The 23,998-nt window shown below is 44.3% G+C and overlaps 2 protein-coding genes across 2 annotated transcripts in view; both read right to left on the reverse strand.

Moving 5' to 3' along the window:
• LOC143766563 (uncharacterized) overlaps positions 1–9,205 on the reverse strand; it is a 32,511-nt gene extending 23,306 nt beyond the window's left edge. Inside the window, exon 1 of the mRNA XM_077254342.1 lies at positions 9,151–9,205. The gene's annotated coding sequence lies outside the window, so the exon portion shown is untranslated. The remainder of the gene's footprint in view (positions 1–9,150) is intronic.
• Positions 3,630–14,982, reverse strand: LOC143768233 (uncharacterized). Its single transcript, XM_077256926.1, has 5 exons — positions 14,827–14,982; positions 13,815–13,964; positions 13,511–13,687; positions 13,305–13,428; positions 3,630–9,756 (listed from the first exon to the last, which is right to left on the reverse strand). Exons 2-5 carry the CDS (start codon positions 13,890–13,892, stop codon positions 7,589–7,591), a joined length of 2,547 nt encoding a protein of 848 aa, XP_077113041.1. The 5' UTR covers positions 13,893–13,964; positions 14,827–14,982; the 3' UTR covers positions 3,630–7,588.
• Positions 14,983–23,998: the final 9,016 nt, after the last annotated feature.

The raw sequence follows: 23,998 nt of genomic DNA on the forward strand, positions 1-23,998 counted from the left end.
CTTCTCACTCAAAACATGGAGTGGAAGTTATACCACAAAGTTATATTTTGTTCTCATCTGACCACATGACCTTTTCCCATGCTTCCTGTGGATCATCCACATGGTCACTGACAGGTTTCCAACGGGCCTGGACTTGTGCCGGAGTGAGCAGGGGGAACTTGCGTGCCCTGCAGGATTTTAATCTATGACAGCATAGTATGTTACTGACAGTAAGTTTGAGACGGTAGTCCCAGCTCTTTTTAGGTCTTTGACCAGGTCCTGCTATTTAGTTCTGGGCTGATTCCTGACTTTTCTTAGAATCATACTTACCCTTTGAGATGAGATCTTGCAGGGAGCCCCAAATAGAGGAAGATTGACAGTGATCTTGTGTTTCTTCTATTTTCTAATAATTGCACCAAGGGTTGTTGCCTTCTCACCAAGCAGCTTGCCTATCGTCCCATGCAAGTCTTGTGCAGGTCTACCCTGGAGCCCATCCCAGTCTTGTGCAGGTCTACAATTTTGTCCCTGGTGTCCTTAGACAGTTTTTTGTTCTTGGCCTTGGTGGAGAGCTTGGAATGTGAGTGTGGGGACAAGGGTCTTCTATACAGGTAATGATTTCAAACAGGTGCAATTAATACAGGTAATGAGTGCAGAGTAGGAGAGCTTCTTAATGAAAAACTAACAGGTCTGTGAGAGAGAATTCTTGCTGGTTGGTAAGTGATCAAATAAGATACACTTTTTCCTCCAAAAACGTGGAGGAAAATGGGGAGTGCGTATTATAGTCTGTATGTACCGGCTCTGGTTGTGTTGGGGAGGTGTGTGAGTGGCATCAGGGGAGCAGCGGGTCACAGGAGGCTGGAGCCGGCTGCTGTGGCTAACTCCTGTGTGCACTGCTAAAGAGAAATGAATATTCACTGCATTCCACGCCCATGGATGTGGAAGGCAATGAATATTTACTCTTTAATAGTATCTTGGTATGATTGGCCCCCAACCCCGGTCTTGGTAAGCATGGCCCCCACCCCCATCTTGTCCTAGTATGCAAGGCCCCATCCTTATTCTGGTATGATTGCCCCCCCCAGCCTGGTCCTGGTATGCATGGTCCCATCAGAAAACATAAAAAAAAACCAAATCATTACACTTACATTCCCGGCACTCCCTGAAAGCATTTTGTTCCGATGCCAGCAGGTGCTTTATGCTTGTAAGCAGAGCAGCTTGCAAGCTAAAGGGCAGTTGCCATAATACTCATTGCTCTGCACACCGGGACTATGTGTGTGGTGGAAAGTGAGTATTCATTGGTCTTCAGTAGCGTTCACAGTGTCAGCCGCCAGCTGCTGCCGGGCGGGGCGGCCACGTGTGCCACTACTTAAGAGAAATGTATACTCACCTCTCTCCACGCCCAGAGAAGTGAATATTCATTTATCTTAAGCAGCTGCACATGTGACCACCGGCAGCAGCAGGAAGGCTCTGGCTGACACTGCACTACTGAAGAGCAATAAATACTCACTGCTCTCTGCGCACACAGTCTCGGCGTGCAAAGCAGTGAGTATTCTGGCAGCTGTGCTCTGCTTATGAGCTCCCTGACATGCGCTGCTTACAAGCATAAAGCAGCTGCTGGCACCGGAACAAGATGCGGCGAGGGGGCGCAGGGAATGTAAGTGAAATTATTTATTTTTTTTATGTTTTATGATGGGGCTATTCATACCAGGATGGGGGTGGGGCCAATCATAATAATAATATTTATTTATATAGCTTCAACATATTCCGCAACGCTTTACAGTTTAACAGTTTCAAACACAACAGTCATAAGTAAAAATGTTAACAATACAATAATTAAAGCAAAATAAGACGACCCTACTCATGAGAGCTTACAATCCACAATGAGGTGGGGGAGATACAAAGTACAGGTGTGTACTTACAATGATGTATTTACAAGGATGGTCCAAACATCTTCAGGGGGTGGGGGATAGATGGAAGTAGTGAATGGGCTACCCACACACACATAAAATGACTGATTAGTGAACGTGATAGGCCGCTCTGAACAAATGTGTTTTGAGGGAGCGCCTAAAACTATGCAAATTGCAGAAGGTCCTAATTAGGGTTGAGCGACTGACTTTTTTAGGGTCGAGTCATGTTTCGCGAAACCCGACTTTTTGAAAAGTCTAGTCGGGCGAAATCGGCCGATTACTGCGAAAAGTCGAGGATCGGCCGGAACACGAAACCCTATGCACGTCAATGGGGAATATCTCTCTCTCTCTCTCTCCCAGCACAGAAAATTTTGTTTTACACATTGCAAATCCGTACTGCGCACAAGCGATAAAATGATGATAGGCGTGCACGCCCCTAACCCCTATGTCATCACTCTGCCCACGCTCCTTCATTGGATGAAAAAATGGCGCTAAACGCGTCATACGAAACGTGACTTTGGCGCCAAGATCGCGTACAGCATGGCCGACCCCACACAGGGATCGGGTCGGGTTTCATGAGACGCCGACTTTGCCAAAAGTCGGCGACTTATGAAAATGAACGATCCATTTCGCTCAACCCTAGTCCTAATATCTAGCATTCCAGAGGATTGGCGCAGGAATGGGAGGTATGGATTAGTGCAGAAGTAAGTCGAAAGTCGTTTGCAGAGCTCAGTGGTCGGTTAGGCCGATAGACCAAAATGAGGGAGGAGATGTAAGGGGGTGCTGCACTGTGGAGAGCTTTTGTGGGTCAGAACAAGTACTTTGAGTTGGATTCTATAATGTATGGGGCAGCCAGTGTAATGACTGGCGGAGCGGACATGCCTGAATACCGATTAGCTAGATGGACAACCCTGGCTGCTGCATTAAGGATAGACTGGGACCATGCATACCAGAATAAGGTTGGGGACATGCATACTAGGATGAGATGGGGGCCCTGCATACCAGAATAGGGGTGGGGCCATACATAATAGGACGAGATGGGGGCTCTGCATAACAGGATAGGAATTGGGGCCATGAATACTAGGACAAGATAGAACCCCGAATACCAGGATAGAGATTAGGCCATGCATACTAAGATGAGATTGGGGCCCTGCATACCAGGATAGAAATGAGGATGATCATTCCTGCCAGGATAGGGATGAGAGATCCATGCATACCACGATAGGGACGAGAGGGCCATGCATACCAGAGTAGGGATGAGGGGACCACGTGTGTCACGGTTCCCACCGTGCTGCCAACAATATGTCACGGATCCCAACAATATGTCAGGCATCCCGGATACCTTGATAACAAGGGGGTTGTTTGATTTCCCCTGGTTCCTTCCGAAGGGGATTTAGCTACATCCCACTTCCCAGTTCCGGTTTGGAACTTGCAGCTCTCGGGCGCCCCCTTTATCTTCAGGTCAGATCAGGTACTGCACCCAGGGTAATTAGTCGCCAGAAAGGCTGCCTGCTATGTACTGGCTATTGGGCACACTGCAGCGAGGACGATATAACTACTCCCACTCAGGCTGGAACAATAATTATCAATGCCGCTGTTCACTGCAAAGACGCCCAATTGCACAGAACAAGGTCGCTGCAACTAGCTCCAATTTTCACCAAAGGTTAACGGGTCCGGAACCAACCCAAATCAGTAGCGTTATTCACCTCAGAGGACACACAGTCGTATAGAGCATGAAGAGACAAGCTAGTAAAATTATATATTTTACTCCATAAAAGATAGGCAGTATTTACAAAAATATTAAAAAGATATTATAAAGAAGACAAATCAGGTGTATATCACAATTACAAATAAAAAGTGATTAACGGTGAAAATTGACATACAATTCTTTTAGATCATTCAATGGTATGCCATATGCTGGCAGGGGGAGGGGACCTTCCCCACTTATTCTCACGTCAGGTTGCACAGCCTGTTGTAGCTGAATCCCCAGCAAAAGACACTGCAAGAATCCTGCTTTACACAGATATTCCCTGCCTAAAGCCCAGGCACTCCCCCCTGTGGTGACATACTTAGGGGCTGAAACCTCCCCTTTTCTTACAATATGAAAACTATTTTTTTATACATAATTTGCTGTGTGAACCTCACATAAGTATGACACGATGCTCATGATGTTTCCCACTTCAGGGGCGTTCTGTTAAGTGTAAATAAGGAGCCATTACATGAACTGCTTAAGGAGAAATCCGCACTTTGCACTCATTGCGCCTAGCTGCTTGCGCTTTAAGTGGCCGATCTACCGATGGACATCCGGACTAGGTAATTTGTATAGTTCCAGCCCAAATCGGTGCCGCGATATGTAACTTTAATAGAACAAAGAAACTCATGTCTTACACCAGTTCCAACTAGTACTAGATGGGAGGAGGGAGGAGTGAGCAGCCTTCGCAGAAACTGCTATTTGCCGGGGGCAATAAAAATTCTTCACACACACAGGCAACCAGCAGAGAAAAGAGGGGGGGTCAGCATAACCCGCAGCTTGTGTCTTGTAAAGCTAGGCAGACTCAAACATGGCATATTCAGATTATCGTGACAATGTATATCAGGATGTGGATGAGGGGACCATATACCAGGATAGGAGATATTAAGCACAAAATTTACCACATTTTTTGCTTCAGTTTTCAGTTTTTATTTCCCCAATTTCCTCCTTTAAAACCTAGGTGAGTCTTATGGTCTGGTGCGTCTTATAGTCCGAAAAATACGGTATTTCTTGCAATAAAATGCAATTTAACCCCTTCATGACCCAGCCTATTTTGACCTTAATGACCAGGCAGTTTTTTGCAATTCTGACCAGTGTCCCTTTATGAGGTAATAACTCAGGAACGCTTCAACGGATCCTAGCGGTTCTGAGATTTTTTTTTCATGACATATTGGGCTTCATGTTAGTGGTAATTTTAGGTTGATAATTTTTGCGTTTGTGAAAAAAATGGAAATTTGGCTAAACTTTTGAAAATTTCACAATTTTCAAATTTTGAATTTTTATTCTGTTAAATGAGAGTTATGTGACACAAAATAGTCAATAAACAACATTACTCACATGTCTACTTTACATCAGCACAATTTTGGAAACAAAATTGTTTTTTGCTAGGAAGTTATAAGGGTTAAAATTTGACCAGCGATTTCTCATTTTTACAACGAAATTTACAAAACCAATTTTTTTTTAGGGACCTCCTCACATTTCAAGTCAGTTTGAGATGGCTGTATGGCTGAAAATACCCAAAGGTGACACCATTCTAAAAACTGCACCCCTCAAGGTGCTCAAAACCACATTCAAGAAGTTTATTGACAGTTCAGGTGCTTCACAGCAGCAGAAGCAACATGGAAGGAAAAAATGAACATTTAACTTTTTAGTCACAAAAATAATATTTTAGCAACAATTTTTTTATTTTCCCAAGAGTAAAAAGAGAAACTGGACTCCAAAAGTTATTGTAAAATTTGTCCTGAGTACGCCGATACCCCATACGTGGGGGGGAACCACTGTTTGGGCACACGACAGGGCTCAGAAGGGAAGGAGCTCCATTTGACTTTTTCAATGAAAAATTGGCTCCAATCTTTAGCGGACACCATGTCGCGTTTGGAGAGCCCCTGTGTGCCTAAACATTCGAGCTCCCCCACAAGTGACCCCATTTTGGAAACTAGACCCCCCCAAGGAACTTCTCTAGATATGTGGTGAGCACTTTGAACCCCCAAGTGCTTCACAGAAGTTTACAATGCAGAGCTGTGAAAATAAAAAATCATTTTTCTTTCCTAAAAATTATGTTTTAGCAAGCAATTTTTTATTTTCACAAGGGTAACAGCAGAAATTGGACCCCAATATTTGTTGCCCAGTTTTTCTTGAGTACGCTGATACCCCATATGTGGGGGTAAACCACTGTTTGGGCACACGTCGGGGCTCGGAAGGGAGGAAGTACCATTTGATTTTTTGAACGCAAGATTGGCTGGAATAAATGGTGGCGCCATGTTGCGTTTGGAGACCCCTGATGTGCCTAAACAGTGGAAACCCCTCAATTCTAACTCCAACACACCCCTAGCCCTAATCCCAACTCTAATAATAATAATAATAATAATTTTTATTTATATAGCGCCAACATATTCCGCAGCGCTTTACAACTTATAGAGGGGACTTGTACAGACAATAGACATTACAGCATAACAGAAATCACAGTTCAAAACAGATACCAGGAGGAATGAGGGCCCTGCTCGCAAGCTTACAAACTATGAGGAAAAGGGGAGACACGAGAGGTGGATGGTGACAATTGCTTTAGTTATTTGGACCAGCCATAGTGTAAGGCTCGGGTGTTCATGTAAAGCTGCATGAACCAGTTAACAGCCTAAGTATGTAGCAGAACAGACACAGAGTGCTATTAACTGCATAAAGTGTATGAGAACACGATGCAAGGAACCTGATCATGTGTTTTTTGTTTTTTTTTCTATTTTTAATAGGCCACACAGGGATAGTTAGTTTAATGTGTTGAGGCGGTAGGTCAGTCTGAACAAATGCGTTTTTAGGGCACGCTTAAAACTGTGGGGATTGGGGATTAATCGTATTAACCTAGGTAGTGCATTCCAAAGAATCGGCGCAGCACGTGTAAAGTCTTGGAGACGGGAGTGGGAGGTTCTGATTATTGAGGATGCTAACCTGAGGTCATTAGCGGAGCGGAGGGCACGGGTAGGGTGGTAGACTGAGACCAGAGAGGAGATGTAGGGTGGTGCTGAGCCATGGAGTGCTTTGTGGATGAGGGTAGTAGTTTTGTACTGGATTCTGGAGTGGATGGGTAGCCAGTGTAATGACTGGCACAAGGTAGAGGCATCGGTGTAACGGTTGGTGAGGAATATGATCCTGGCAGCAGCATTCAGGACAGATTGGAGCGGGGAGAGTTTGGTAAGAGGGAGGCCGATTAGCAGAGAGTTACAATAGTCCAGACGGGAATGAATAAGAGAAACAGTAAGAGTTTTTGCAGAGTCGAAAGTAAGAAAAGGGCGAATTCTAGAAATGTTTTTGAGATGCAGATAAGAAGAGCGAGCCAGTGATCGGATGTGGGGGGTGAATGAAAGCTCGGAATCAAGGATGACCCCAAGGCAGCGGGCATGTTGCTTTGGAGTAATGGTGGAACCGCACACGGAGATGGCAATGTCAGGCAAAAGTAGGTTAGTAGAGGGAGAGAACACGAGGAGTTCAGTTTTTGACAGGTTCAGTTTCAGATAGAGGGAGGACATGATGTTTGAGACAGCGGTAAGACAATCACTGGTGTTTTCTAAGAAGGTCGGAGTGAAAGCAGGAGAAGAGGTGTATAATTAATAAATAATATATAACTCTAGCCATAACCCTAATCACAACCCTAACCCCAACACACCCCTAACCCTAATCCCAACCCTAACCGCAACCCTAACCCCAACACACCCCTAAAGCCTAACCATCACCCTAACTACAAGCCTTATCTTAACCCCATTTCCAACCCTAGCCATAAATAATTCCAACCCTAAAGCTATGTGGCCACGTTGCCAATTTGTGTTAGATTTTGAAGTACCACCCCCCTGTCCCTGCAGATCGGGTGAAATTGGAGTTAACCCTTTCACCCGATTTGCAGGGACGCGATCCCTCCATTACGCCACATAGGCATCACAGGTCGGATTGGCACTGACTTTCATGACGCCTACGTGGCTGATGGCGTCCCACATTCTGAACATGAAAAAGGCTTCTCCCCTGTGTGGGTTCTCTGATGCTTAACCAAATGTGATTTCTGATTAAAACATTTCCCACATTCTGAACATGAAAAAGGCTTCTCACCTGTGTGAGTTCTCTGGTGCTTAACCAAATCCGATTTGTGTTTAAAACATTTCCCACATTCTAAACAGGAAAAAGGCTTCACTCCTGAGTGAGTTCTCTGGTGCGAAACCAAAGCAGATTTCTCTTTAAAACATTTCCTACATTCTGAACATGAAAAAGGCTTCTCTCCTGTGTGGGTTTTCTGGTGTGCAACCAAAGATGATTTCTGATTAAAACATTTCCCACATTCTGAACAAGAAAAAGGCTTCTCACCTGTGTGAGTTCTCTGGTGCTTAACCAAATCTGATTTGTGTTTAAAACATTTCCCACATTCTAAACAGGAAAAAGGCTTCACTCCTGAGTGAGTTCTCTGGTGTGTAACCAAAGCTGATTTCTGTTTAAAACATTTCCCACATTCTAAACAGGAAAAAGGCTTCTCACCTGTGTGAGTTCTCTGGTGCGTAACCAAATCTGATTTATAGATACAACATTTCCCACATTCTGAACAGGAAAAAGGCTTCTCTCCTGTGTGAGTTCTGTGGTGCTTAACCAAAGCTGATTTGTGGTTAAAACATTTCCCACATTCTGAACAGGAAAAAGGCTTCACTCCTGTGTGGGTTTTCTGGTGTGCAACCAAACATGATTTCTGATTAAAACATTTCCCACATTCTGAACATGAAAAAGGCTTCTCACCTGTGTGAGTTCTCTGGTGCTTAACCAAATCTGATTTGTGGTTAAAACATTTCCCACATTCTGAACAGGAAAAAGGCTTCTCACCTGTGTGAGTTCTCTGGTGTGTAACCAAAGCTGATTTCTGTTTAAAACATTTCCCACATTCTAAACAGGAAAAAGGCTTCTCACCTGTGTGAGTTCTCTGGTGCGTAACCAAATCTGATTTATAGATACAACATTTCCCACATTCTGAACAGGAAAAAGGCTTCTCTCCTGTGTGAGTTCTGTGGTGCTTAACCAAAGCTGATTTGCGGTTAAAACATTTCCCACATTCTGAACAGGAAAAAGGCTTCACTCCTGTGTGGGTTTTCTGGTGTGCAACCAAAGATGATTTTTGATTAAAACATTTCCCACATTCTGAACATGAAAAAGGCTTCTCCCCTGTGTGAGTTATTTGGTGCCTAACCAAAGCTGATGTCTGTTTAAAACATTTCCCACATTCTGAACATGAAAAAGGCTTCTCACCTGTGTGAGTTCTCTGGTGCTTAACCAAATCTGATTTGTGATTAAAACATTTCCCACATTCTGAAAATGAAAAAGGCTTCTCACCTGTGTGAGTTCTCTGGTGCTTAACCAAATCTGATTTGTGGTTAAAACATTTCCCACATTCTAAACAGGAAAAAGGCTTCACTCCTGAGTGAGTTCTCTGGTGCGAAACCAAAGCAGATTTCTCTTTAAAACATTTCCCACATTCTGAACATGAAAAAGGTTTCTCACCTGTGTGGGTTTTCTGGTGTGCAACCAAAGATGATTTCTGATTAAAACATTTCCCACATTCTGAACAGGAAAAAGGCTTCTCACCCGTGTGAGTTCTCTGGTGCGTAACCAAATTTGATTTGTGGTTAAAACATTTCCCACATACTGAACAGGAAAAAGGATTCTCTCCTGTGTGTAATCTCTGGTGGCTATGAAGATGCACTTTCCGATTAAAACATTTCCCACATTCTGAACATGAAAAAGGCTTCTCCCCTGTGTGAGTTCTTTGGTGTATAACAAGATTCCACTTCTGGTTAAAACATCTCCCACACTTGGAACAAGAAAATCTATTCTCTGCTGTGTGAATTTTTTGATGCTTAAGAAAAGATTCTTGAAGGGGAAAATGATTTCCATATTCTAAAAGTGAAAATGGTTTCTTTACTTCAGGACCAATTTGTTTTTTAATGCTTATTTTGTGACTTTGATTTTCCTTAGTAGTCGGTAATGAATCAGAAGAAAGGACCTGTTTCAAAAGATCAGACGACAGATCTTTGCTGTGAAGGGATGATGGTATATCTGGAGTAATGGCATTCACTTCAATTGTATCCTGTGGGATCTCAAGATTATCTGATTTAAAAACTGAAGATGTCAGCTGCCCCTCTGATTGCCTGGTGCAGTCATCTGTTAAAAATAAAACCAATTAGTTTTCATAAAAAAATCCTTGAATTTTACATATTTTAACATTTGTACGTAAACTATCCACAACATGACAAGTTATGTTGAATACGTAATTATTCACTAAGACAATGACAGCTCACAGTCTAATAGAAAACCTCATAGGATGAACCAGTAGAGCGTTGTGTTCAACTGATTGTCCATTCTGCCTCCGAAATATAGAGTAAAAAGTCACTAAACAATGTTATGTTGAGGAAAATTACACCAATAAACCTTCTACTCATCTCCCAAAAAAACAATTCCATACTCAGGTCCATAATCTGTCAGTGAAAAACAGGTTTCTACATTACAAGTGGCTCAAAGGCTCTTGAAAAGCACCACGGCTTCAATACACCAATCCAGCAATATCCGCTCTCCCAAAGTCAAATTTTCCCCTCGCTTCTGAGCCTTGCAGTGTGCCCAAACCATATTTAGCATCCATGTATAAAGCACGTGTAAAGCGCCATGGAATAAATGGCACTATAAAAATTAATAATGATAATAAATAATAAATTGCTATAGTGATAAGAACCCACTTAATTTACAATGTGTGTGTCTCCTGGAGCACAATCTGGGCACTGTGTGTGGGGTAATAAAATGGCATATTTGCAATTTTCACTCTCCAACATCCACTGCGTGCAAATTTCTGGAAAGTGGCTCTGGGGTCAACATAGTCACTACAACAATACATTAATCCCCTGAGGGTTATAATTTCCAAAATGAAGTCAATTTATGGGGATTTCTACTGCTCTGGTTTTCTGCCATTTTCTCATATTAGGGCTTCTGCATATGGTATGTCCTATCTCCTCTGGGATCTGCTGCTGTGATGTCTGGTTCTGTTACCAGGCATGACCTTATTCATTCTACAGGAGGCATTGGTAATGGAGGAGACATCGAAACCAGAAACTCTGGGTGACGCAGGCTCTGCCCTGCCACTAAGATTAGGGTACCTGGGATTTGTAGTGCCATCCAATCTGGCAGTATGGATGTGTGTTGTCCAGCTCCCTGCTCCAGCCAGTTGGAAAGCACCACACCCTCTTAAAGCTCGAAGCATATTGCTGGACGCTGTCAGATACAGCCTTCTCCTCTGGTTAATTCCTCTTCGCTCCTCTCCAGGCTTGTTTATTTGTTTCCTGTTGTGACCTCAGCTCGCTTACTGACTACTCTTGTGTCTTCTGATTTTGTATTTTCTCTGCTCTCCTGGTACTGACCCGGTTACCTGACTATTCTTGCTACATCTCACATCACATAACATAAGGTAACACCATGGCCAAAGCCTAGGGGTCTCTGTCTGGCTAAGATCAGACCCAAGTAGAAGGGTTAAAGTATGATGAACAAGGCAATCCCTGGGATCTGTAAAATGGAGTAGATCGCGCCAAGTCCTTTCATGGTGGACATCTTTTGAGCTGCCAGGTGACCACGAACAGTGCCCCCAATGCATCGTATCCGCAAACTATTTCTGCAAGATCTGCAGTCAAATAGCTAAATAGCTTCTTAACCCTGCTATGTCCCAGATAGTAGTGTACAATTGTATATAGGGTACTGTCACATTCAAGAGAAATTGGAAAATAATCTGTAAGGTCCATTTGTTTCCTATTATCCTTTGTGAAGAATTCCAAAGTTATCACTACAAAGTGACACACATCAGGTTCGAAAAATTGGGTCCTGATTAGGAACAAAAAAGGACTGCGGGAAGTGGTTAAGTCAAAGGATTTGAGCAGTAACTACTGTAGTCAAAAACTGTGACTAAAGACAATAACACATTTACTGAAATAATCAAACTCAACAGTCTTCATCAGTAATAAATGAGTAACTAGTGGTGAAACCTCTGGGGTAATTAGAGTATGGGGCTCAGTGGCTCTTTCAAGCTAAACTATTATAAGGACTAATGGTAGATGTCACATCAGTTTCAAGAAGAAATATTAGACATTCAAATACTTTTTTTATAACAGTTTAGAGCTGATGTGTCAAAGTTTGGATGGAGGAGAATGTTGAGGTCTAGAGGCAAAATGGTGATCACCCGATTGTGATACGACCGGGCTATACAACCGATAAAGCAGCCATAGCCGGTGACTAAGAAGAATCTGTGACTTCTCTGCATTTAGTGGTTACTACTTACCTGGGTAGTCATATGTAGGAATCTCCTCTTTACACCGCTCATCACCCCTCATATATGTCTCTGTAGTATTAATATAGGTCAGATCTTCACCCTGAAACAAATATTGTAAAAGTCACAGACAGATGAAAAGAAAAGATAGTCACATCTATGATCAGCTCTAATCCTGCCATTAGTTCCGCCATCAGAGCATTACAGCCCTTACTGGCGAATAGGGCCTGGCGAGCAGAGGAGACCCGCAGCAGGTCGCCTCTTCTCTTTGGGCCCCAGAGGCTCAACTGATCATGCATCGTCAGACGCACGGCAAGTTAAAATCTGTTGCCTTGCGGGAGATCATAAGCTGGCAGCTGATGTCAGAGGGCATGTTGCCGGTGTATAATGACACTCACATATGATGGTACACACCTCAGATGTATCAGGTGGAGGACACCGCTGGACCTCAGCCAGGTCAGGATAAACTTGGGGTGCATTATACGATGAAGTGCATCATACCACTATGGGAGGGCATTATACTATGAGGTGCATTATACTATGAAGTGCATTATACCACTATGGGAGGGCATTATACTATGAGATGCATTATACTACTATGGAGGTGCATTATACTACTATGGGGGTGCATTATACTATGAAGTGCATCATACCACTATGGGAGGGCATTATACTATGAGGTGCATTATACTATGAAGTGCATTATACCACTATGGGAGGGCATTATACTATGAGATGCATTATACTACTATGGAGGTGCATTATACTACTATGGGGGTGCATTATACTATTATGGGGGTGCATTATACTATTATGGGGGTGCATTATATTCCTAAGGGGATGCATTATTCAACTATATATGACTATGGGATGCATTATACAGATGCAGAGTTTTACTATGAGAGGGCAGTGGTACTGTGGAAGGTTCGAGAGTTGGAGACGGAGCTGGGGGGGGGGGGGTTGTAGCCTGGGCAGAGTCCCAAGTGGGCCCGAAAGTTTTGCCAGTATGGGACACCAAAATTCCTGGTGGCAGCCCTGCCTGCCATCTGCACCGTTCTCATTACACAAGTATAAAACATATAATACTGGTGAATAAAACAAGACCGAGCACAAGACCTTCACAGCCGTCTACACATCAGAGGGGAGATCTCATGACACCTTCTCTCCATCTACCTGATGATCCTGAGGAACATTGGGATCTTCTTGTTTATAGTCCTGTGGTAGAAGAGGATTGGGACATCTCTCTGGTGTTGTCCTCCTACTGGATAGAACTGGAGGAAGCACATACAGGGACTGAATTCATTCTTTACATACAGATAATTATAGGCCGTATGTATTTAGTCCTGTCTATTACCTGGTGATGTGAGGGGCTGGGGAACCTCCATTATGATGTCCTTGTATACATCTTTGTGTCCTGCTAAATACTCCCACTCCTCCATGGAGAAATAGACGGCGACATCCTGACACCTTATAGGAACCTGACACACACAATGGTACCGTTATCCCCAGAAACCTTCACAGTGTTACTGTATAATGTCCCAGCATTCCCAGCAGTGTCACCTGTCCAGTCAGCAGCTCAATCATCTTGTAGGTGAGTTCTAGGATCTTCTGGTCATTGATGTCCTCATGTATCAGGTGAGGTGGAGACCCCGTGACTGGGCTTAGGGGTCTTCCCAATCCCTCAGACACAGGGTCCTGACAGCGCTCACTAGAGGTCTTCTTCACTACTGTGTAATCCTGGTTATGGAGAGACATTCATAAATCTCACTACAGACATTTCCAGAGTCCTCACCTCTCCAGTTCTGCCCATCTGTTATTCCCATAGATAAGAATGATGTAATGAGACGTCATCAGAATCTCTCACCTCTCCAGTAAGCCGGAAGAGGATCTCTAAGGTGAGGTGTAATATCCTCTCCACCATCTTGTATCTGTCCATATCCATCCTTAATGGGTAAATCAGGAAAATTCTCTTATATAGAAGATCTTCACTGAGAGGATCCGATATTGTAGAGACCTGAATGAGAAGAAGATGAGCCGATGTAACATCATAAGAATCCTGTGTAATAATACAATTACTGGAGATAATAAGGGAAACACATGAGTGATTATTTTACAGTATTTAGTTTTCTTCTTTACATCTACTAATAAAACCTATATACACGGCTCAAAAAAATAAAGGGAACACTAAAATACCACATCCTAGATATCACTGAATGAAATATTTCAGATGCAAATTTTTATGCGTTACATAGTGGAATGTGTTGAGAACAATAAAACATAAAAATGATCAATGTAAATCAAAATGAATATCCCATGGAGGTCTGGATTTGGAATGATACTCAAAATCAAAGTGGAAAATCAAATTACAGGCTGATCCAACTTCAGTGGAAATGCCTCAAGACAAGGAAATGATGTTCAGTTGTGTGTGTGTTGCCTCTATGTGCCTGTATGACCTCCCTACAAGCCTGGGCATACTCCTGATGAGGCGGCGAATGGTCTCCTGAGGGATCTCCTCCCAGACCTGGACTAAAGCATCCGCCAACTCCTGAACAGTCTGTTGTGCAACGTGACGTTGATGGATCGTGCAAGACATGATGTCCCAGATGTGTTCAATCGGATTCAGGTTTGGGGAACGGGCAGGCCAGTCCATAGCTTCAATGCCTTCATCTTGCAGGAACTGCTGACACACTCCAGCCACATGAGGTCTGGCAATGTCCTGCATTAGGACGAACCCAAGCCCAACTGCACCAGCATATGGTCTCACAAGGGGTCTGAGGATCTCATCTCGGTACCTAATGACAGTCAGGCTACCTCTGGCAAGCACATGGAGGGCTATGTGGCCCTCCAAAGGAATGCCACCCCACACGATTACTGACCCACTGCCAAACCGGTCATGCTGAAGGATGTTGCAGGCAGCAGATCGCTCTCCACGGCGGCTCTACACTCCGTCACGTCTGTCACATGTGCTCAGTGTGAACCTGCTTTCATCTGTGAAGAGCACAGGGCACCAGTGGCGAATTTGCCAATCCTGGTCTTCTGTGGCAAACGCCAATCTTCCTGCACTGTGTTGGGCTGTGAGCACAACCCATGAGGAAATCACAGCTAGAATAAGATTGTTCCTGTACAGAAAAATTGAACAAAGAAATTCACCGTGTAAAAACTCTACTTAAAAAATTACCTTTAATTTAATCTTAACGCAGTAAGGTGATAACAAGGACCACTACCACCATTTTAAAGATACCAGGAGGTGCCTGTACCCATCACTAAACTGAACTGTTCCTACCTACCAGCGGAGGTTGGCACCCTACGACTGTGCAATGGCGCCCCCGATCACTGTCGACTGTCCCTCCTACCCCTATCCAGCCCTGTGGGATGGGGAAAGGAATAGGAGTAGAGATACTGAAATGAGAGTTTGTTTGGACAGTATACCACAATTATAGTGATTGAAGAGATTGCTAAGACCGGCACAATAGCAACATGAATGAACATGCACCGTATCATGTAGCACACTATGAAGGGGTATCGTTTCCTTATGTGCTTGCACTCTGAACCCTGCTATTGTCCCGGTCATAGCAATTTCTTCAGCAGCTAAGGCTTCTTTCACACTTCAGTTTTTTTGGCGTCAGTCACTTCCGACATAATGACGGATCGACGGATCCGTCACAATTGTTGAAACAACGGATGTGACGGATCCGTCTTTTTGACGGATCCGTTACTCGGGGGTTGTATATACTTTTTGGAGCATGCGCAATTGAAAAAAATTGAAAAAACGGATTGGGGCGACGGATCCGTCGCCCATAGGTGGCCGCTCTATGAAATGACGGACGCGACGGATCCGTCGCGATCTGTCATTTCAACGCAGACAAAAAACGTTGCAATGACCGTCAATGTCTAGATGACGTCCGCCAAATTTTGACGGATCCGTCGCATGACGGATGGAACTGACGACCATCCGTCACAATCCGTCACTAATGCAAGTCTATGGGGAAAATAACGGATCCGTCACAAAAAAAACGGATCCGTTTTTTGAGGAAAATGGCGGATTTAGACTGACGCCAAACAACTGAAGTGTGAAAGAGGCCTAAGTAGTCTCTTTATACTATGTATACTTTATTCACTCCTGATGAACCTTGAAAGGGGAAATGAGTGTGTTTCAGAGCTCTGAGGTTTGTTTGTTTTTTTTCATAACTTCTTGATTTGATGACATGTACCTGTTCTTTAACATACAGCTGAGCCTTATCTGGTTTTGAATATTTTTGGGCTTATTGCTTAACCCCTTTCTGCCATCGGACGTACTGTCCCGTCCATGTGACCTGAGACTTAAAGGGACTGTCCTCCATAGTACACGCCTGCGTAAGGCAAGATTGCCTTGTGCAGGCATGTACTACAGAGGACAGAGAATGAACTTCAATCCAATATTGCAGCCAGAATGCAGCCAGCGGGTAAGGAAAGGGTGAATCAAACCCGAAAACTCCGCCCCTATGGCTGAAGATTGTTCCCTCCAAATTCAGGTGACAGAGTCCCTTTAATTCCCATGGACAGGATAGTATGTCATACCCGATCAGCCGCGCTCACAGGAGGAGCACGGTTGATCACAGCCGAGTGTCAGCAGATTATCACAGCTGACATCCAGCACTGTGACCGCTCCTGGCACTTTAACCCCCGAAACACTGCGATTAAACATGATCACAGTGTTCCGGTGGCATAGGGAAGCATCGCGCAGAGATGGGGCTCCCTGCGTGCTTCCCTGAGACCCTCGGAACAATGCGATGTGATTGTGCTGTTCCAAGGGTCTCCTTCGTAATCCTCACTGCAGACCCCGGATCCAAGATGGCCGAGGGGGTCCTTCCGGGTCCTGCAGGGAGGTTGGCTTGTGAGCAAAGTGTCAGATCAGCGATCTGATAATATATAGTGATGTCCCCCCGTGGGGCAAAGTAAAAAAAAGTTAAAAAAAAAAAAATTACACTGTAGAAATATTTAAAAAAAAAAATCCTAAATAAAGAAGAAAAAATTTTGTTCCAATAAATACATTTCTTTATGTAAACAAAAATAAATAAAAGTACACTAGTATCGCCACTTCTGTAACGACCTGACCTATAAAACTGTCCCACTAATTAACCCCTTCAGTGAACACCGTAAAAAAAATAAAAAAAAAAACACACGTGGCAAAACACGATGCTTTATCATACCGCCGAACAAAAAGTGGAAAAACACGCGGTCAAAAAGACAGATATAAATAAACATAGTACCGCTGAAAACGTCATCTTGTCCTGCCAAAAATCGAGCCACCATACAGCGTCATTAGCGAAACAAATAAAAAGTTATAGCCCTCAGAATAAAGTGATGCAAAAATTATTTTTTATATAAAATTGTTTATTGTAAAAAAGCGCCAAAACATAAAAAAAAGATATAAATGAGATATCGCTGTAATCGTACTGACCCGAAGAATAAAACTGCTTTATCAATTTTACCAAACGCAGAACGGTAGGCACCCCTCCAAAAAAGAAATTCATGAATTGCTGGTTTTTGTTCATGCTGCCTCACAAAAATCGGAATAAAAAGAGATCAAAAAAGTCACGTGCCCGAAAATTGGTACCAATAAAAACATCAACTTGTTCAGCAAAAAACAAGACCTCACGTGACTCTGTTGACCAAAATATGGAAAAATTATAGCTTCCAAAATGTGGTGAGGCAAAAACTATTTTTTGCAATAAAAAGCGTCTTTTAGTGTGTGACAGCTGCCAAATATAAAAACCCGCTATAAACAGTAAATAAAACCCCCCTTTATCATCACCTTAGTTAGGGAAAAATAATAAAATAAAAAAAATGTATTAATTTTCCCATTAGGGTTAGGGCTAAAGTAAGGGTTGGGGCTAAAGTTAGGGTTGGGATTACCTTTACGGTTGGGATTAGGGATAGGGGTGTGTTGGGAGTTAGGGGTGTGGTTAGAGTTGGGATTAGGGTTAGGGGTGTGTTGGGGTTAAGGGTGTATTGGGGTTAGGGGTGTGCTTAGGGTTGGGATTAGGGTTAGGGGTGTGTTCGGGTTAGGGTTGGAGTAAGAATTGGGAGGTTTTCTCTGTTTAGACACATCAGGGGCTCTCCAAAAGCAACATGGCATCCGATCTCAATCCCAGCCAATTCTGCGTTGAAAAAGTAAAACAATGCTCCTTCCCTTCCGAGCTCTCTTGTAGGCCCAAACAGGGGTTTATCCCAATATATGGGGTAGCAGCATATTCAGGACAACTTGGACAACAACTATTGGGGTCCAATTTCTCTAGTTACCCTTAGGAAAATAAAAATTTGGGGGCTAAAATTCATTTTTGTGGGAAAAAAGATTTTTTATTTTCATGGCTCTGCATTATAAACTGTAGTGAAAAACATGGGGGTTCAAAGTTCTCACAACACATCTAGATAAGTTCCTTTGGGGGTCTAGTTTCCAATATGGGGTCACTTGTGGGGGGTTTCTACTGTTTAGGTACATGAGGGGCTCTGCAAGCGCAACGTGACGCCTGCAGACCATGCCATCAAAGTCTGCATTCCAAACGGCGCTCCTTCCCTTCCGAGCTCTGCCATGCGCCCAACAGTAGTTTACCCCCACACATGGAGTATCAGCGTACTCAGGACAAATTGTACAACTTTTGGGGTCCAATTTCTGCTGTTACCCTTGGTAAAATAAAACAAATTGGATCTGAAGTAAATTTTGTGTGAAAAAGTGAAATGTTCATTTTTTTTTTTTTTTTTTTAAACATTCCAAATATTCCTGTGAAACACCTGAAGGGTTAATAAACTTCTTGAATGTGGTTTTGAGCATCTTGAGGAGTGCAGTTGTTTAGAATGGTGTCATGGATCGCCCCAAAGCAGATTTCTCTTTAAAACATTTCCCACATTCTGAACAGGAAAAAGGCTTCTCTCCTGTGTGAGTTCTGTAGTGCTTAACCAAATGTGATTTGTGGTTAAAACATTTCCCACATTCTAAACAGGAAAAAGGCTTCTCTCCTGTGTGTAATCTCTGGTGGCTATCAAGATACACTTTCCGATTAAAACATTTCCCACATTCTGAACATGAAAAAGGCTTCTCCCCTGTGTGAGTTCTTTGGTGTATATCAAGATTCCACTTCTGGTTAAAACATCTCCTACACTTGGAACAAGAAAATCTATTCTCTCCTGTGTGAATTTTTTGATGCTTAAGAAAAAATTCTTGGAGGGGAAAATGATTTCCATATTCTAAAAGTGAAAATGGTTTCTTTACTTTAGGACCAATTTGTTTTTTAATGCTTATTTTGTGACTTTGATTTTCCTTAGTAGTCGGTAATGAATCAGAAGACAGGACCTGTTTCAAAAGATCAGACGACAGATCTTTGCTGTGAAGGGATGATGGTATATCTGGAGTAATGGCATTCACTTCAATTGTATCCTGTGGGATCTCAAGATTATCTGATTTAAAAACTGAAGATGTCAGCTGCCCCTCTGATTGCCTGGTGCAGTCATCTGTTAAAAATAAAACCAATTAGTTTTCATAAAAAAATCCTTGAATTTTACATATTTTAACATTTGTACGTAAACTATCCACAACATGACAAGTTATGTTGAATACGTAATTATTCACTAAGACAATGACAGCTCACAGTCTAATAGAAAACCTCATAGGATGAACCAGTAGAGCGTTGTGTTCAACTGATTGTCCATTCTGCCTCCGAAATATAGAGTAAAAAGTCACCAAACAATGTTATGTTGAGGAAAATTACACCAATAAACCTTCTACTCATCTCCCAAAAAAACAATTCCATACTCAGGTCCATAATCTGTCAGTGAAAAACAGGTTTCTACATTACAAGTGGCTCAAAGGCTCTTGAAAAGCACCTTGGCTTCAATACACCAATCCAGCAATATCCACTCTCCCAAAGTCAAATTTTCCCCTCGCTTCTGAGCCTTGCAGTGTGCCCAAAGCATATTTAGCATCCATGTATAAAGCACGTGTAAAGCGCCATGGAATAAATGGCGCTATAAAAATTAATAATGATGATAAATAATAAATTGCTATAGTGATAAGAATCCACTTAATTTACAATGTGTGTGTCTCCTGGAGCACAATCTGGGCACTGTGTGTGGGGTAATAAAATGGCATATTTGCAATTTTCACTCTCCAACATCCACTGCGTGCTAATTTCTGGAAAGTGGCTCTGGGGTCAACATAGTCACTACAACAATACATTAATCCCCTGAGGGTTATAATTTCCAAAATGAAGTCAATTTATGGGGATTTCTACTGCTCTGGTTTTCTGCCATTCTCTCATATTAGTGCTTCTGCATATGGTATGTCCTATCTCCTCTGGGATCTGCTGCGGTGATGTCTGGTTCTGTTACCAGGCATGACCTTATTCATTCTACAGGAGGCACTGGTAATGGAGGAGACATCGAAACCAGAAACTCTGGGCGACGCAGGCTCTGCCCTGCCACTAAGATTAGGGTACCTGGGATTTGTAGTGCCATCCAATCTGGCAGTATGGATGTGTGTTGTCCAGCTCCCTGCTCCAGCCAGTTGGAAAGCACCACACCCTCCTAAAGCTCGAAGCATATTGCTGGACGCTGTCAGATACAGCCTTCTCCTCTGGTTAATTCCTCTGTGCTCCTCTCCCGGCTTGTTTATTTGTTTCCTGTTGTGACCTCGGCTCGCTTACTGACTACTCTTGTGTCTTCTGATTTTGTATTTTCTCTGCTCTCCTGGTACTGACCCGGCTACCTGACTATTATTGCTACATCTCAAATCACATAACATAAGGTAACACCATGGTCAAAGCCTAGGGGTCTCTGTCTGGCTAAGATCAGACCCAAGTAAAAGGGTTAAAGTATGATGAACAAGGCAATCCCTGGGATCTGTAAAATGGAGTAGATAGCGCCAAGTCCTTTCATGGTGGACATCTTTTGAGCTGCCAGGTGACCACGAACAGTGCCCCCAATGCATCGTATCCGCAAACTATTTCTGCAAGATCTGCAGTCAAATAGCTAAATAGCTTCTTAACCCTGCCATGTGCCCAGACAGTAGTGTACAACTGTATATAGGGTACTGTCACATTCAAGAGAAATAGGAAAATAATCTGTAAGGTCCATTTGTTTCCTATTATCCTTTGTGAAGAATTCCAAAGTTATCACTACAAAGTGACACACATCAGGTTCGAAAAATTGGGTCCTGATTAGGAACAAAAAAGGACTGCGGGAAGTGGTTAAGTCAAAGGATTTGAGCAGTAACTACTGTAGTCAAAAACTGTGACTAAAGACAATAACACATTTACTGAAATAATCAAACTCAACAGTCTTCATCAGTAATAAATGAGTAACTAGTGGTGAAACCTCTGGGGTAATTAGAGTATGGGGCTCTTTCAAGCTAAACTATTATAAGGACCAATGGTAGATGTCACATCAGTTTCAAGAAGAAATATTAGACATTCAAATACTTTTTTTATAACAGTTTAGAGCTGATGTGTCAAAGTTTGGATGGAGGAGAATGTTGAGGTCTAGAGGCAAAATGGTGATCACACGATTGTGATACAACCGGGCTATACAACCGATAAAGCAGCCATAGCCGGTGACTAAGAAGAATCTGTGACTTCTCTGCATTTAGTGGATACTACTTACCTGGGTAGTCATATGTAGGAATCTCCTCTTTACACCGCTCATCACCCCTCATATATGTCTCTGTAGTATTAATATAGGTCAGATCTTCACCCTGAAACAAATATTGTAAAAGTCACAGACAGATGAAAAGAAAAGATAGTCACATCTATGATCAGCTCTAATCCTGCCATTAGTTCCGCCATCAGAACATTACAGCCCTTACTGGCGAATAGGCCCTGGCGAGCAGAGGGGACCCGCAGCAGGTCGCATCTTCTCTTTGGGCCCCAGAGGCTCAACTGATCAAGAAAGGCCGTACGGGCCCCCTGGGCCATCAAGGGAGTCCGCCATGACGGGGTCAAATGGGAACAGCCAGCGCCACAGGGGGGGGTTAATAAGCATTATGGGGTTAACACGGGCTGCGTGGTGAGTTTTTTTTGAATTTGGGAAGGGGAGGGATCAAACAGGGGAGAATAGGAGCAGCTGTGGGGGCGGTGAGCTTGTCGGGCGGGAAAAGAGATAACCGCCTATTACACCTCGGTCACTTCACCGGAGCGTTCACTCACCTGCCTGTTTGTGAGAGAACGAAGCTTCGGTCTGCCGACATGGAGGTGGACGCACTCCTGCAGAGCCTCCGAGACGTGGCCAGCACGCAGGGTACTGCGTGGCTGCAGCAAAACGTGAGCAGCCTTCTCCAGGGGGTGGAGGGTGGATCTCTCCAGGTGCCCACCGGAGGGCGCCGGCTGCGGCGGTCCCGGCCGCCGGCACGCCTAAGCCCTGACGTCCTCCCTCGGGCCCGACGCCGAATTAGGAGCCCCTCCGGGGACCCTCCAGCTAGTGGCGCGCGCCGCGGGATCACAGGGTCCCGAGGGCGAGCTGGGAGGAATCCTGGCACCCAGCGGGGTCCGCAACAGGGGGAGGCGTCGGCCTCCTCCTCAACATCAGGAACGCGCAGGGTGTCGGGACCAGGAACGGCCGGAGCCTCTGTCAGGTGAGCCGGCTCGGCGAGTGGCAGACAGGAGACGCCCGATACGGGGGCTTGCTCCACAGGTGCCTCAGCAGGGGGTGCATCGCGGGCGGCTGTCAGCCGGCTCTAGCAGCGCCGTGGTTCCGGCTGCAGTGAGGGACAACAGAGGGCCGAGTGTAGCGCGTGTCCCGGGGCCGCCGATCTGTGCTGCGCAGACATCAACCCCCCCTTCCACAAGCAGTGACCATCAGCGGTGGCAGTCCCCGGATAATGCAGGCTCCTACTCCCCGGCACAGACTGTCGCAGGTCCTCTGGAAGCGTCAAGGAGAGCGTCTATCAACAGCTTTCACATGGATCATGGAACATCAGACCACGGAAGGATGACGGAGGATGGGAGATTACATCAGGCTACTGGATCGTCGGCTGCCGGGTCCACAGCGCTCGGGCAGCTTGGTGAGGACACTTCTTTATATTATCCCCCTTTGTTGACTTTGCCTGGGAGTGGTAGTCAGGATGGGGTTCCTGGGGGGGGGGGGTCAGCGGGGGATTAAATATGCTTTTCCACGGGCTGAGAGAGTTAGCTTTCCTGTGAGGTTCTGGGGGTGGTCAGGTTGTTGCCTCCCCATCTACTGCTTGTTTGGGTGGTACGGGTAGGATCTCTGGGCAAGGGGGCACGTTTGGGGAGGTCTCTAATGTACCGGCGGGAAGTTTAAGGAACGAGGGGGGGGGCCGATACGGCCATTTCCTCAGCTACGGTATCGGCGCCTAGCCATGCAGGTGACACGGAAAAAGATGATACAGTGAGGTTAGATTATACAGAACGCGGTGAGGTCTACGTTTGTTTCGAAGGCCCTTTAGGCGCTCATCTTAAAAGCGAGATTACGGAAAAAATATGGAAAGGGGAGTGCGTGGAAATTTTTTCTTTGTTGCCCCTGGAACGGTTTAACTTAGACAGGCCGAGAAGAGATGAGTCAAAGAAAGAGGATGAAGAAAAGAGGAGGTACAGATTGATTCCGAGAACTTTTACAAATTGGCTTCAGGCATTTGCCATTTTGGCCAGTGTAATAGGTGAAAAGGCTCCCGAAAATTGTTCAGGATTATTTTGCTATATGGAAACTATAGGTGAGGCTTACCGAGTGTATGGTGGTTTAGGGTGGTTGAGATACGACAAACAGTTTCGTCAGAGGAAGGCAGTCAGGCCTAGCATTCGGTGGGACCATAAGGATATAGCACTTTGGATGCGGGTGATGGTACCATCCAGAACAGGGAATAGCACTCAGTCCTTTCCCGGGAGCGCGGGGGGGCTATAGCCAGTGAGGACATCCAACGGCCATGCAGAAGGGTTTGTGCATCGCATTCAACGAGGGGTCTTGTAGATTTTGCGCAAAGTGCAAGTTTAAACACGAGTGCACAATCTGCGGTGGCACACACAGATCATCGAAATGTTTCAGGGGAGGCAGACAGAGAGGAGC

Source organism: Ranitomeya variabilis, chromosome 4 (genome assembly GCF_051348905.1).
Source record: "Ranitomeya variabilis isolate aRanVar5 chromosome 4, aRanVar5.hap1, whole genome shotgun sequence".
Classification (NCBI taxonomy): domain Eukaryota; kingdom Metazoa; phylum Chordata; class Amphibia; order Anura; family Dendrobatidae; genus Ranitomeya; species Ranitomeya variabilis.

What these genes read in the sequence shown, in the direction of transcription:
- LOC143768233 (XM_077256926.1), bottom strand. Translation starts at nt 13,892, where the DNA reads ATGGATATGGACAGATACAAGATGGTGGAGAGGATATTACACCTCACC. An exon ending in TTGAGCTGCTGACTGGACAG is followed by an intron (nt 13,429 to 13,510) that starts GTGACACTGCTG and finishes TGTGTGTGTCAG; the next exon opens with GTTCCTATAAGGTGTCAGGA. An exon ending in CCAGCCCCTCACATCACCAG is followed by an intron (nt 9,757 to 13,304) that starts GTAATAGACAGG and finishes TTTTTAAATCAG; the next exon opens with ATAATCTTGAGATCCCACAG.